General features: G+C 42.9%; 1 protein-coding gene across 1 annotated transcript; it reads right to left on the reverse strand.

Annotated features, from left to right (window-relative positions):
• Positions 1-922: 922 nt before the first annotated feature.
• On the reverse strand, positions 923-15,495 carry LOC130294184 (uroplakin-2-like). Its single transcript, XM_056543694.1, has 3 exons — positions 15,335-15,495; positions 8,738-8,811; positions 923-1,165 (listed from the first exon to the last, which is right to left on the reverse strand). The coding sequence occupies exons 1-3, from the start codon at positions 15,442-15,444 to the stop codon at positions 1,026-1,028; spliced, it is 324 nt and encodes a 107-aa protein (XP_056399669.1). The 5' UTR covers positions 15,445-15,495; the 3' UTR covers positions 923-1,025.
• Between the last annotated feature and the right edge of the window lie 433 nt (positions 15,496-15,928).

The raw sequence follows: 15,928 nt of genomic DNA on the forward strand, positions 1-15,928 counted from the left end.
TCTTCAGAGGCCTTTTCAAAAATGAAAGAAGAGATCTGATTGGTTGCTATGGGCAACTCAGCAACTTTTCCTCTGGACAGGTTTTGATAAATCTCCCCCAATGTGTATAAAAAAAATAATAATTCAGGGAAGTGAAGAAAACTGGTCCCTTTACTGGGCCCCATGGGGTCCCCACACAATAGGATCCCCCCCCCCCATAACATGAGCAGATCAGGTTAGGTTTCCTACAAACTAGTCCACTTTAATAAGCACATGGCGACCCCCCAGGACGAAGGATTCGCCGAAAAGTGCGTTGGGGTGGCGTCACTCCTGCTCTGCTACCACATTGCATATTCCATTTTTTGGTATGTATGTTTATGCCTATATGTTTGCTGCACTTTTTGGGAGTTTTCACCCCTAAGCTATGCATTCCATGCCCTTTATCCAGTGTTATTTATTGGTTACATGCATGAGCAGGTAGTTGTGCCTCGTTAATTCTCCCCAGTGGATTTCTTTCCACTGTTTGAGAACAGGGGGAGAGCGCTCCCCCTGTCCACACCATCACAGCATCTATGGTGTTGATGCTGACGGGACAGACACGATCGCGGCTCCGGCAGCTGCGACGGGACTCGGGCTGTGATTGACAGCAGGGTCCCGTCGCCGATCTCCTGGCGGCAGTGCTGGAGATCGCTATGACGTATGCTTAAGTCCAATTGCGCGAACGTGTCGGATGATTGGACGTATGCATACGTCCTATAGCGGGAAGGGGTTAATGAATAAATATTTATATTATATATATATATACATATACATACACACACACACACACACACACACACATATTATATATTAGGCTTTTGCCATAATACATTTACTTTGGAGTTTTTTGCTGCTTGTTTTTCATAAGCGTATGGCACTGTAGACAGCCAACAAAAATACTTTTTGAAACTTTATTTTTAATACTTAATAAAAAAAAATATAAGTGACCGATTTTCTGCATAGAGTGTGAACTAGATTGCCAATGTGAACTTATACTTAGAGGTGGGCTATTTAGGTGTACCAAAAGCGACAGCAAGGCCAACCAGTAGCAGGAACATAGAGATACTGAGCAGCACAGTGATGACCACCATTCCTCCAGAGCGTCCTTCAAAGGAAGCAGAAATCTCATTCGGATTTGGAGGCAGATCTGTAGTCCAAGCAAAAACATGATCAACAACTGACAATGAACAATGCAATGAATCCATTATAAAATTCATAACTACAGAGATATCTCAAGTCCAAAAAATGTAGGACACTGGAAGTTGGCAAACTCAAAAGGAATAAGATGAATTACAATGGTTAGCGTTCTAAACTTAGACTTTTTGGCATAGACTTTTTTTTTTTGTTGTGTGTCTTTTCAATGGTTATTTGTGCTGCTTGTTGGCACAGTGAAGGCTAGAAAATCATTGTTGCTTTTTTTCCAGAAGCAGTGCCATCTACAGTGAAGAAAAAAAAAAGTATTTAGTCAGCCACCAATTGTGCAAGTTCTCCCACTTAAAGGGGTACTCTGGTGCTAAGACATCTTATCCCCTATACAAAAGGATAGGGGATAAAGATGCATGATCTTTCACACAGCACCCCAGTTACCATCAGCCCATGGAGCACGTTCGCTACGGGTCTGATGACTGCAGATCACGGGGCCTCAGTAATGTGACGTCACTGCTCCGCCCCCGTGTGATGTCACGCTCCGCCCCCTAAATGCAAGCCTATGGGAGGGGGAGTGACAGCTGTCATGCCCCCTCCCATAGGCTTGCATTGAGGGGGCGGAGTGTGACATAACAATACTCCGGCCCTGTTATTGGCAGTCAGCAGACCCGGAGCGAACATGCTCCGGGGGCTGATTGTAACGGGTGCTGCATGAAAGATCATGGGGGTCCCCAGCGGTGGGACCCCCGCGATCAGGCATCTTATCCCCTATCCTTTGGATAGGGGATAAGATGTCTTAGCGCTGGAGTACCCCTTTAAATAGATGAGAGGCCAGTAATTTTCATCATAGGTATACTTCAACTATAAGAGACATAATGAGAAAAATTAAATCTTCACATTGTCTGATTTTTTAAGAATTTATTAAAAAATTATAGTAGAAAATAAGTATTTAGTCAAAAACAAAAGCTCATTTCAATACTTTGAGATATACCCTTTGTTGGCAATGGCAGAGATCAAACGTTTTCTGTAAGTCTTCACAAGGTTTTCACACACTGCTGCTGGTCAAACTTCAGATGGGCCCAGAGATGTATAGGCTTAACCCCTTAAGGACGCAGGATTTTTCAGTTTTTGCATTTTCGTTTTTTCCTCCTTACCTTTTAAAAATCATAACCCTTTGAATTTTCCACCCAAAAATCCATATTATGGCTTATTTTTTTATGTCACCAATTCTACTTTGCAGTGACATTAGTCATTTCACCCAAAAATCCACGGCGAAACGGGAAAAAAAAAATCATTGTGTGACAAAAATCGAAGAAAAAATGCCATTTTGTATCTTTTGGGGGCTTCCGTTTCTATGCAGTGCATATTGCGGTAAAAATGACACCTTAGTGTCTATGTAAAGTGTTCGGCGGGTGCACTAGAGGGCTCAGAAGCGAAGGAGCGACAAGGGGATTTTGGAGAGTAATTTTTTCTGAAATGGTTTTTGGAGGGCATGTTGAATTTAGGAAGCCAATATGGTGCCAGAACAGCCAAAAAAAAAAAAAAAAAAAACACATGGCATACTATCTTGGAAACTAGACCCCTTGAGGAATGTAACAAGGAATAAAGTGAGCCTTAATACCACACAGGGGTTTCACGACTTTTGCATACGTAAAAAAAAAAAATGTCACTAAAATGTGTGTTTCCCCCCCAAATTTTAAATTTTTGCAAGGGTTAATAGCAGAAAATACCCACCAAAATTTGTAACCCCATCTCTTCTGAGTATGGAGGTACCCCATAAGTGGACCTGAAGTGCACTACGGGCGAGCTACAATGCTCAGAAGAGAATGAGTCATATTTGGCTTTTTGAGAGCAAATTTTGCTCGGGGGGCATGTCGCATTTAGGAAGCCCCTATGGTGCCAGGACAGCAAAATAACTCCCACATGGCATACCATTTTGGAAACTAGACCCCTTGAGGAACGTAACAAGGGGTACAGTGAGCATTTACCCTCCACTGGTGTCTGTCAGATCTTTGGAACAGTGGGCTGTACAACATTTTTAATTTGCACAGCCCACTGTTCCAAAGATCTGTCAGACACCAGTGGGGTGTAAATTCTCACTGCACCCCTCATTACATTCCGTGAGGGGTGTAGTTTCTGAAATGGGGTCACATGTGGGTTTTTTTTTTTTTACGTTTGTCAAAACTGCTGTAACAAATCAGCCACCCCTGTGCAAATCATCTCAAATGTACATGGTGCACTCTCCCTTCTGGGCCTTGTTGTGCGCCCCCAGAGCACTTTACGCCCACATATGGGGTATCTCCGTAGTCGGAAGTAATTGCATTACAAATTTTGGAATGCTTTTTTCCCCCCTTTTACCTCTTGTCAAAATGAAAAGTATAGGGCAACACCAGTATGTTAGTGTAAAAATTTTATTTTTTTACACTAACATGCTGGTGTAGACCCCAACTTCACCTTTTCATAAGGGGTGAAAGGAGAAAAAGCCCCCCAAAATTTGTTAGGCAATTTCTCCCGAGTATGGCGATACCCCATATGTGGCCCTAAACTGTTGCCTTGAAATACGATAGGGCACCAAAGCGAGAGAGCGCCATGAGCATTTGAGGCCTGAATTAGGGATTTGCATAGGGGTGGACAAAGGGGTATTCTACACCAGTGATTCCCAAACAGGGTGCCTCCAGCTGTTTCAAAACTCTCAGCATGCTTGGACAGTCAACGGCTGTCCGGCAATACTGGGAGTTGTTTTGCAACAGCTGGAGGCTCCATTTTGGAAACAGTGGCGTACCAGACGTTTTTCATTTTTATTGGGGAGGGGACGGGGGGGCTGTGTAGGAGTATGTGTATAGGTAGTGTTTTTTACTTTTTATTTTATTTTGTGTTAGTGTAGTGTAGTGTTTTTAGGGTACAGTCAAACGGGCGGGGGATTACAGCGAGTTTCCCGCTGCGAGTTTGAGCTGCCGCGCAAAATTTGCTGCATCGCAAACTTGCAGCCTGATACTCACTGTAAGCCCCCTGCTCATGTGAATGTACGCTGTACATTCACAGGGGGGGGGGGGGACCTGCAGCTGTTGTAAAACTACAACTCCCAGCATGCACAGTCTATCAGTGCATGCTGGTAGTTATAGTTTTGCAACAGCTGGAGGCACACGGGTTGGGAAACACTGAGTCAGGAAACAGACAATGTTTCCCAACCAGTGTGCCTCCAGTTGTTGCAAAACCACTACTCCAAACATTCTCAGGCATGTTGGAAGTTGTAGTTCAGCATCATCTTTAGAGCCAGATGTTGCCGAACTACAACTCCCAGCATGCTTTGAGTTGTAGTTTTGCAACATCTGGAGGACTACAGTTTGCAGACCACTAAAACAGTGGTTCCCAACATGTGCCCTTGCAAAACTACAACTCCCAGTATGCCAAAACTGTCCAGGCATGCTGGGAGTTGTAGTTCTGAAACATCTGAAGGGCCAGATGTTACAGAACTACAACTCCCAGCATGCCTGGACAGTAAGGGCATGCTGAGGATGTGTAGTTTTGCAACATCTGGAAGGGCACAGTGGTCTCCAAACTGTGGACCTCCAGATGTTGCAAAACTGCAACACCCAGCATGCCCAGACGCCAAGGGCTGTCTGGGCATGCATGGAGTTGTAGTGTAAGGGGACCAGATGGAGCAGTCCAGATCGCTTTACGGCGGTCTGGACTGCTGCAAATGTCCTGCAACGCCGCCGAAGATCCACTCACCTGTCGCCACCGCCGTCGTCTCCGCTGCCGGGATCTGGGTCTTCAGGGACGAGGTAAGTACCGGGGCCGGGCCCCAGCACTCCGTCGCGTCCTCCGGTCTCCCTCCCGTTCTCTCCGGACTTCCAGGGGTCGTGCAGGGAGGGAGGAAGTAACCGCCCCTCCCCCCCCCCCTGCGATTGGTCGGTTAGCTAACCGAGGAATCACAGGGGATAGGAGGAGGTGGCAGGCTTGCCACCTCGCTCCTATACTTCAGCATGGTCCTGGCTGTCTGTGACAACCGGGATCATGCAAAACCGGGGTCCCAGGGGCGATTTCCCTCGCGATTTGCGACAATCGCCGACATGGGGGCCTACATGGCCCCCCTCGGCGTTTGCCCTGGATGCCTGCTGAAGCATTTCAGCAGGCATCCGCTTCCAATCTCTGCCCGGCGCGGCAGGGACCGGAAAGCACCAGGACGTACAGGGACGTCCTGGGTCCTTAAAGCCCAGGGTGCAGGTACGTCCCCGTACGTCCTGGGTCCTTAAAGGGTTAAAAATGTCCTCTTCTGACCCCTACAACTTTTTATTTTTCCACGTACAGGGCGGTATGAGGGCTAATTTTTTGCGCCGTGATCTGAAGTTTTTATCGGTACCATATTTGTTTTGATCGGACTCTGATAACTTTTTATTCATTTTTTAATGGTATGAAAAGTGACCAAAAATGCTTTTTTGGACATTTTTTTACGTGTACGCCATTGACCATGCGGTTTAATTAACGATATATTTTTATAGTTCGGACATTTACGCGCGCGGCGATACCACATATGTTTATTTTTATTTACACTTTTATTTTTTTATGGGAAAAGGTGGGTGATTCAAACTTTTATTAAGGAAGGGATTAAATGACCTTTATTAACACTTTTTTTTAACTTTATTTTTGCAGTGTTATAGCTCCCATAGGGACCTATAACACTGCACACACTGATCTTTTACACAGATCACTGGCGTGTAACACTGTGATCAGTGTTATCGGTGCTTGACTGCTCCTGCCTAGATCTCAGGCACGGAGCAGTAATTCGCCGATCGGTCACCGAAGAGGCAGGTAAGGGCCCTCCCGGTGTCCTGTTAGCTGTTCGGGACGCCGCGATTTCACCGCGGCTGTCCTGAACAGCCTGACTGAGCAGCCGGGATAGTTTCACTTTCACTTCAGACGCGGCGGTCAGCTTTGATCGTCGCATCTGAAGGGTTAATGCAGGGCATCACCGCGATCGGTGATGTCCTGTATTAGCCGCGGGTCCCAGTCTTTGATAGCCACCGGGACCGACCCGATATGACGCAGGGTCACTACGTGACCCCGCGGCATATCGCGGTAGCTGGCGGAGGATGGAAATATACGTCCGTCGTTAAGGGGTTAAGCAGGGGGACACGTCTGGCACTGCATGATTCGAGTTCCTGGCGGCATAGTGTGTTACTGATGGTAGCCTTTGTTACTTTGGTCCCAACTCTCTTCAGGATATTCTCTGGGTCCCCCTGTGTGATTCTGGGATTTTTGCTCACTGTTCTTGGGATCATTTTGACACCATGGGGTGAGATCTTTTGTGGAGCCCCAGATTGAGGGAAATCAGTGGTCTTTAATGTCTTCCATTTTCTAATAATTGCTCCCACAGTTGAGTTCGTCACACCAAGCTGCTTGCCTATTGCAGATTCAGTCTTCCCAGCCTGGTGAAGGTCTAAAATTTTATTTCTGGTGTCCTTTGACAGCTCTTTGGTCTTGGCCATAGTGGAGTTTGAAGTGTGACTGTTTGAGGTTGTGGACAGGTTCAAGTTGTAAAAACAGGTACCATTACTACACTGAGAACTTGAAAACTTGCACAATTGTTGAATGACTAAATACTTTCTCTCTCTCCCCCCCCACTGTATGTCCATATGCAAACACAGAACATTATTGCTACGCACTGAAAACTTTCCAGAATGGACATTTTTCCGTCGGGTCTGCATAAAGCCCAACTATTTGTGACCTTGTTGCTGGGATTGTCAGCTAGTAATGCCTAACACCTTATCCAATAGATGCATATCAAAGTATTCTTTAGAATGCTATGCACAATTACAGTTTCAAGAGATTTAAAGAGTTACTGGCATTAGTAAGAAAATTCTAATTAAGAAAAAAAATGCTTAAATCAGTGTAGTAATGTGTCCTAAGACCATGTGTTAATATATAAAATACATTTTCATCTATTTCCTGGGCTCAGTCTTTCTTAGTCTTTTGCATTTCTCTCAGAGGCTGGTGTTTCCACTGGAGCATGATGAGCTCCTCTGCTCCCCCCTCCCCTGTCATGAGTTCTGCCCAAAAATATTTACATTTACAAAACATTGTCTAAATGCATGCTCTATATAACTGATGCAGCCATGTGAAACTATATGGTACAAGGACAGAAGACAAAACCTGCATTTTTCCCAAAAATAAGATTTTTACAACTTTGTAAGCAAAGTGTATGCTTTTTATAACCCTAACGCAGCTATGTGAATATATATGGTGCAAATACACAAGAAATAAGTTCATAAAATTACCAAAGAGAAACCATTTTACATATAATTAATAGTTTAGCACCTTGTATTGCTTGGATAAAATTAAAAAAGACAGATACCCCTAGTGGCAATTTTTTAAAACCATTTTTTTCACATCTTTAGCAATCAGATTTTTTAATGAAGTATATTAGAAAGTGCTTAGTTTTTAAGAAAGTATTAAATGGAAAAAAGTTGTTTCTAACAACAGAAACGCTTTAAGTATTTTCTTTATGTTCCTATAAAATCATTGCTCTACTATCACATAACATTATACACTTCAGTATAGTACGTATAAAGTCAGGTTGTCAACCACAAATAAGTGAAGGTAAAGAACGGAAGATCAGCTCACCACAGTCTAATTAATAGGAGGATATCCAGGTGTGAATGCTGGAAGCACGGATGAGGAGCTGCCTCTTCTTGTAGACATAGAACAGAAAATGGATTGGATCCAGCTCCCAGGGAAAAATAGTGAATAAAACTTAACGTTTAATGTTCATGTTAAAAATAATTCGCCATAGAGATGGCAAGTGACATGTCACTCCTAAAACCAAGTGAACGCCGACGCGTTTCGAGCATAAAGCTCTTAGTCATGACTAAGCTTTATGCTCGAAACGCGTCGGCGTTCACTTGGTTTTAGGAGTGACATGTCACTTGCCATCTCTATGGCGAATTATTTTTAACATGAACATTAAACGTTAAGTTTTATTCACTATTTTTCCCTGGGAGCTGGATCCAATCCATTTTCTGTCAACCACAAACTCTGAAGGGAACCTACAATGTTAAAAAAGCAGTTTGATCTTAAAGACTGATTTTATAGAGCAAGAGGCACTTAACAGATCGATATATAGTTTTATGGGAAAATTTTTAGTAGTTGTACTACATTATACTGCTGCTGTTTATGGCTTTCAGAGTCCAGTGGGCGGTCTTATCAGTGATTGACAGCCTTCCCTGTAAAAGTACGTACAGAGACAGCTGTCAGTGATCAGAACCACCCACTGGACTCCTAAGGCCAGAAGAGATTTAACTAAATTACAAATTCTACTGAATATTTTTACACAAAACTATATAACCAATCAGCTTCTCCTTCTCTTTAACATGATGCTGGAAGATCAAACACATTTTAAACATGGCTGGTTCCCTTTAAGAATCCTGAGAAATATTTATTTTACATTATAAATAAATATAAATGAATAGTAGGCAAATAGACAAGTGTTACTCTGGTCTTACCCAACGCTAGTCCTTCGTAACTACAATTCTCATTCTAGCCTGGAAATACGGCACAGTAGTTGTACACTCACCTCGTGTCTGGAATGGTTGTGACCAGTTTGTGTAAGTGATCTGTGTATTAGCATTAAATAAGACAAAACGTATCCTACAATAAAAATAAAAAAAAAGTGAGAACAAACATACAAAAAAATGAATGCATCATGTACGCTAATGAGGTTGATCTATAATATGTGGGAAGAAGGGTTTAAAGGATCAAGATGATAAAAATCAATGGGCATGCTGGGTAATCAAATGCCAAATTAGAACACGAACAATCAATTGTGAAGTTATTTTTTACATGTATTGGTTAAGAAGCTGATCAAAAGGTGAGGAGAGCAAGTCCGGTCAGACAAAAAGGGAGCATAATGAACAGATGCAACAAATTGGTCTAACAAACTTTTAATGGTATTGTAACATAATGGTAAGATTTTAGTCTGCGTGGCAGAAGGGGAATGTCCTGCTGAGAGTTACTGACGTCAACTCACACATATGGGCTGATCACATACTGTAAGGTTTTAAAGGGAATCTGTCAGCAGCACCTGCATTAACCTGCTGGTACTGTCTGCTAGTGCAGGTGACTCCAATCAAAATGGTGTTTACCTTATTTTCCTAGGTGCTGCCAATACAAACATATCACTAAAAATCCTTCTACAGTGGTTCCTCAAGTTATAATATTAATTGGTTACAGGACAACCATTGTATGGAAACCTTGTAATTGGTTCTGAAACCCCAAAAGGTCATCCCCGCAAAAAAAAAAAAAAAAAAAAAAAATTATAATAATAATAATAATAATAATAATAATAAATAAATAAAATAATAATAATAATAAAATAGGTAAAAATTTGTAGATAACTAATACAGCAAGTCCTTAAATATAAAAGTAAGAAAGAGCTGCTTGGAGCTATTAATCATTGTCTATGTAGAGCTTCTCCAGGGTCCTGTACAGTAAACACAGTGTCCCAAAAAGTAAAATGGAGCCACCCCCACCTGGTGTCCAAAAGTAGCAGCTAAACCTAGCACAGGTAAAGAGTAGTACAGAACATGTAGTACCTCCCTGTACTGTAGGAGGCACTACCAGACAAAAATTCAATGCATACATTTCAGCTATACAGGGGTTTTACCAGTGAATGCTCATTCTGATTGGTCATTTCTTTCTGCCATTGACATGTTGTACAGATCTGGACTGTCCGTAGCATTGTATGTTGAGTCTGGTTTCAAGTTTCAATGGTCAAGAAAAGATCATTAGATTATGAAAATATTGTAACTCGGGGCCCATGAAAGTTGACCACTAGATGTACAGTGGGGGAGAAAAGTATTTAGTCAGCCATCAATTGTGCAAGTTCTCCCACTTAAAAAGATGAGAAGCAATTTTAATCATAGGTATACCTCAACTATGCGAGACAGAATGGGGGAAAGAATACAGGAAATCACATTGTAGGATTTCTAATAAATTGGTAAATTTAGGCAAGCAGCTTGGTGCAAAGAAATCAACTGTGGGAGCAATTATTAGAAAATGAAAGACATACAAGACCACTGATAATGTCCCTCAATCTGGGACTCCCTACAAGATCTCACCCCGTGGTATAAAAATGATTACAAGAACAGAGAGCAAAAATCCCAGAACCACACGGGGGGACCTAGTGAATATTCTGCAGATAGCTGGGACCAAAGTAACAAAGGCTACCATCAGTAACACACTACGCCACCAGGGACTCAAATCATGCAGTGCCAGACATGTCCCCCTGCTTAAGCTGATGGTTGACTAGATGAGCCTGTAAGCCCAACAGTTTATCACCACAAACCCAGGATCCTTTTTAGATAGGCCCAGTGGCTGGTTCCCAGTCAGTGCAGCCGAAATGATGACCTTTTGGGGCATCATGCTCCATATAGGCCTAGTTACAAACTGGAGTGGGGACGTCCTCTACCAGACTCCACCCTACAGTATGGCCATGACCTGTCCCTGATTCAAGGCCATTCGGAAATGTTTGCATTATGCTGATAATGCGCCATGTCCCCCCTGAACTGATCCCGCGTATGACCGCCTGTATAAAATCAGGCCGGTCATCAATCCCTTTGGGGCAAAATTTTAGGAGGCCTATGTCCCTGGAAGGGAGGCCACTATCGATGAGTCTCATCAGCTTTAAGGGGAGACTCAGTTTATGGCAATACATCCCAACCAAGTGAGTACCAACAATTCAGTGTTAAAAATCAATTCTTTCATTTTTACGGCCCACTGTTCAAAAAACATGTGAGGTAAGTACTCACTATAACCCTTGTTACGTACCTTGAAGGGTGTAGTTTCTAAAATGGTGTCACTTATGGGGTTACTGCTGTTCTTGCACAATGGGGGCTATGTAAATGCACATGGCCCCCAACTTCAATTGCAAAAAGAAAAAAATTTTCATGCCAAAAGCCCAATGGCGCTCCCTCTATTCTGAGCATTGCAGTGCGCCCGCAGAGCACTTTTCATCCACATATGGAGTATTTTCTTTCTTAGACGAAGTTGCACTATAAATTTTGGGGGCCTTTTGCCCTATTACCCCATGTGAAAATGAACCTTTTGGGTTAACACTATCAATATAGTGCGAAAAATCAAATTTTTTCACATTTACGGCCCACTGTAAGGTGAGGTGTAAATACTCACTGTATCCCTTGTTATTTTCCTGGTGGGGTGTAGTTTTCAAAATGGTGTCACATGTGGGGGGGGGGGGTTCTGCTGTTCTGGCACCATGGGAGGTTTGTAAATGCACATGGCCCCCAACTTCAATTTCAGCAAAATTCTCTCTACAAAAGTCCAATGGCACTCCTTCTGTTCTGAGACCTGTTGTGTGCCAGCAGAGCACTTAACGTCCACATATGGGGAGTTTTCTTAATCAGGAGAAATTGGGCTTTAAATTTTGGGGTTCATTTTCTCCTATTACTCCTTGTGAAAAATCTGGGGTAACACCATCATTTTAGTGTTAATCCAATTTTCCATTTTCGCGTCCAACTTCAACGCAAAATCGAACACCTGTGAGGTGTTAAGGCTCCTTGAAGGGTATAGTTTCCAAAATAGTATGCCATGTGGGGGCTTTTTTGCTGTTCTAGCACCATGGGAGCTTCCTAAATGCAACATGGCCCCCAAAAAACCATGCCAGCAAAATTAATTTTCAAAAATCCCATAGCCTGCAAAGCACTTTATGTCAACACATGAGGTATTTCCATACTTGAGAAAAATTGGGCTAAAAATTTTTTTTTTTTGGGGGGGGGGGGGGGGTCTTTCTCTCCTTATACCACTTTTAAATATGAAAAAAATGGGGCTACAAGAACATGTTAGTGTAAAAAAAAAAGCAGATTTTGATTTTTCTTCTCCACTTTGCTGCTATTCTTGTGAAAAACTAAAGGGTTAAACTTTCTGAATGTCATTTTGAATACTTTGAGGGGTTTAGTTTCTATAATGGGGCCATTTATAGGGTATTTCTCACAGAAAGGCCCCTCAAATCCACTTCAAACTTAACTGGTCCCTGAAAAAATTCGAATTTTGAAATTTTCATGAAAATTTTGAAAATTCCTGCTATACTTTGAAGCCTTCTAAAGTCTTCAAAAAGTAAAAGCATGTCAACTTTAGGATGCCAAGTTGCCAACATAAAGTAGACATATTGTATTTTTGAATCTGTGGTAGGCCTCTGGGGTAGGGGTAGTGTAGTCAGGGTGTTGCTTCAGTATATCGGAGGGTTAAGGTTAACCCTATCACTCATGACACCAGGCTGAGGGCTAGTATGCTGAGGTAATTCTCCGGCCTATCGCCGCCCTTCCCAGTAACGATAGGTGCATGCATATAATGACTGAAGGTCCACAAGGTAGTTGAACTTTAACTTGGATAAACTTTATTTAAAGACTTGCGGTACATCCAATGAACAGGAACAGTCTCATTAACACAGTCTCCGTATAACTCAGTGACTGACAGTTGTTGCAGACCTTGACTTTGTATATAAGTCTAAGAATTTAGGGTAATTTGCGAAGATCCGTCCGGATTTAGGGGTTAGATATGGTCCGGTGATCTTGCAGAGGGATTGATTACACTCACAGTTTAGTAAAGACCAGCCGTCGCCGCAAGGCTCGGGCCTAAACTCACTGATGACAGCAGCGCAGATCCTTCCCTGTCAACAGCCCAGGAACAAGAGAGCGAGACAGGGCCGCCGTGCCCTTATATGGGCAGGGGCGGGGCCCTTTTGGATTGGTCCATGGTCAGCTGTCACTCACCGTTACATAGCCTGATGGGTGAACACCTGACTTCCTCCAAAGGTCCTATACACAGAAACCATGGAGTCTTTGGAACGCATCACGTGACCCGCAGGTCCTGTGACACTAACTAGGCAAGTACACTTACTATACAAATATATACACATTAAATTTAAATCATTTTAATTACAAAAGGGGTGACAAGGGGCTAATTAAGGATGAAGACCTCACCTACACCTAGGGACTCTGACTTTGGGGACCTCACCAAAAGGCAACAGATGCAATCCGGTGCCAGGACACCACAAATCAATATATAATTTGGAATATCCATTTTCCTTACAAGCAGAGACTTTCAAAGTTAGAAAAATGCTAAATTTTCAAAGTTTTCATAACATTTTGTGATTTTTCACCAAGAAAGGATACAAATAACGACGAAAATGTACCACTATGTTAAAGTAGAATATGTCACAAAAAAAAAAAAAAAAAAAAAAAAAAAGGTAAAATAATCTCAGAGTTATTAATACATAAAGTGACCGTGGTCAGAATTGCAAAAAAGGGCCGAGTCCTTAAGGTGAAATTGAGCTGAGTCCCTAAGGGGTTAAAAATCAGAGAGTGATTTTATGGGATTTGTTTTCTCATTCTGTGTCTCATAGTTGAGGTATCCCTATGACGAAAATTACAGGCCTCTCATCTTTAAGTGTGAGAACTTGCACAATTGGTGGCTGAATAAATACTTCCCCCCCCCCCCACTGTAAATGAGGGTGTTCCCTAGCCCTAAGATGCTCTGGTTCTCCTTCCCAGCTGATTTCTTTTAAGTGCCCCCGAATAAAATTGCCCCCATTCTGCATCTAGTCGTAATCCAGCGTGTGCGCGCTCAGATTTCTAGTATTGCCTGCCCTCACTATAACCATGCAGAAACCCAGAAGGTAGTGGCTAAGTGAAGAAAAGGGGAATTTAGAATAATTTATTATGGGGCATGTATTCGAGACGAAGAACCAGTGCACCTCAGGGCTAGGGAACACCATGAGTACGCCAAAGACCTTCATTTACATATTTGGATTTTTATTGATATAGTGGGAGTAGCAGTACATAGGGAAATAAGTTTAACACATTTTGATCACAGTCCCCTGCACTATTGTGTGGTAACCTGGGAAGGACATGGTAGTGGGACAAGGTTCACAAGTCCAAAAGTGGGAAGAGTCATGGATTGCTAAAATGGCACAGTGAACCCAGTTGTCAAAGGGTGAGGGGCTGCATTGATGTGATGGGGGTGGCAACACTCTAGTACTGTGTCTAGCTTATGTAGTTCGGGGTGCCCAACTCCCACTTTTGTTGGTGCTGAAAGGATTACCAGTGTTAAAGAGTGGTTCTGCTGTTGAGCGTCATTAGTCCTCTAATGTTTATGGATGTTTCTGCCCTAAGGTGGCGTGTAAATATCTCTGGTTGGCTCACAAGGGTTTTGCACCCTTGCTCACATTGTGTGGCCCTATGGTTATGATTATGAGGTTAAGCTTTTCAGCTACAAGTCCCTGGGCCTGACTGGACGCCTCCATATGGGTCCTAGACTAATAGCTCTAGAGCGCTTGTTCCTTTCTTGTCTCTGCAGATTAACTGAGAAAAATGTATGCCTTTTCTGTAATGCTGGAATAAGGTACAAACTTTAGGATGGACTTTACTGTGATGTGGAGGCCATTGGTGTCAAGTGGCCCTGGGTTACAATGGCCTAACTAGGTTTAAATACTTAAGGGAAGCAGCTAGTAAGTAATCATCTCTGCCTCACTCACTCGTACAAAAACTCAGCTAATCTCCAGTTGTACTAGGTATAAATAGTGGACAAATTATCCTATCTCCTCCCTACTCTAGAATTATATATGTAAAGTTTAATATGAAACATCTGCCGCAGAATTCTGCATCGTCCACAGTGCATCAGAATCCCATTTCATTCTGCTGTGTGTAGTCCAGCCTTTGGGATCCCCCCACAGACCTTGAGAAAAGAAGCTGCAGCCCCAATCACACCACAGTGGTACCTCAGCCGGCGCCACTCTGCAGGTAAAGAACAAAAAGTAAAGCACAGACTCCTCTTTCTCAGAATTGTGGGGGGGGGGGGGGGGGGTGTCAACCACCATTAAGTGATGGCATCTCCTAGAAAAACGTCCCAACTTGAGATGAAATACCCCCTTGTTGACCAGGTATTCCCTCTGCACAATGTTAGCAAGAGTGTGAGTCAAAAAAGGGCATTTAGTATGGACCCCTCAACTTTGTGTATGACCCTAGTTTAATTATATAGATACAGTTTTCTGGTAGCCTAGCAATGGTATAGTGACCCCTTTATTGGTATAAAGGAGTGAACAAGCAAGAAACTCTCACTGCTCATGAAAGGATTAACAAGGCCATTACATCTCACTTACAGATAAGAAGTCCCAGGCATTATTCTTATAATCTGGTTGCCATTTTGATTGACTAGATCCGGTCCAACTTGAAAAAAATATAGCTCAGTGGGTGGATGTTCTCCAAACATGGTTCTGCACTGTGGTACATTAAACCTGTCTGGGACAATATACGTTCCATTGTTTCCTGATCAAAAAAAAAAAAGAAAAGAAAGAAGAGAATCTGATGTGATTCTGGGCAAACACGATCAGAAAACAAATCAGCTGTTATTCCAATGGCACCAGGTCCCCGCTGCTCACCATATCCTCTGATGTGTTGACCCTGCAGATAATGCCAGCTCAGCCAATCACTGGGGGGGGGGGGGGGGGGGGGCAGCAGTGACCCGCCTTAGCAAGTGGTTGGCTGAGTAGGCATTTCCTTCAGGGTCAAAAACAGATGTAGCATTAAGCAGCAGGGACAATCAGAACTGCGGCTGCAGGGGATTAGGGCAGAAGCAGGTTTGTCAATGTGTGTATTAACCCTGTGCTGTGATGTCAATGTGTGTATTAACCCTGTGCTGTGATGTCAATGTGTATTAACCCTGTACTGTGAGGTCACTTTGCATAAATGCACAG

The sequence above is a fragment of the Hyla sarda genome, chromosome 10 (assembly GCF_029499605.1).
Source record: "Hyla sarda isolate aHylSar1 chromosome 10, aHylSar1.hap1, whole genome shotgun sequence".
Lineage (NCBI taxonomy): Eukaryota > Metazoa > Chordata > Amphibia > Anura > Hylidae > Hyla > Hyla sarda.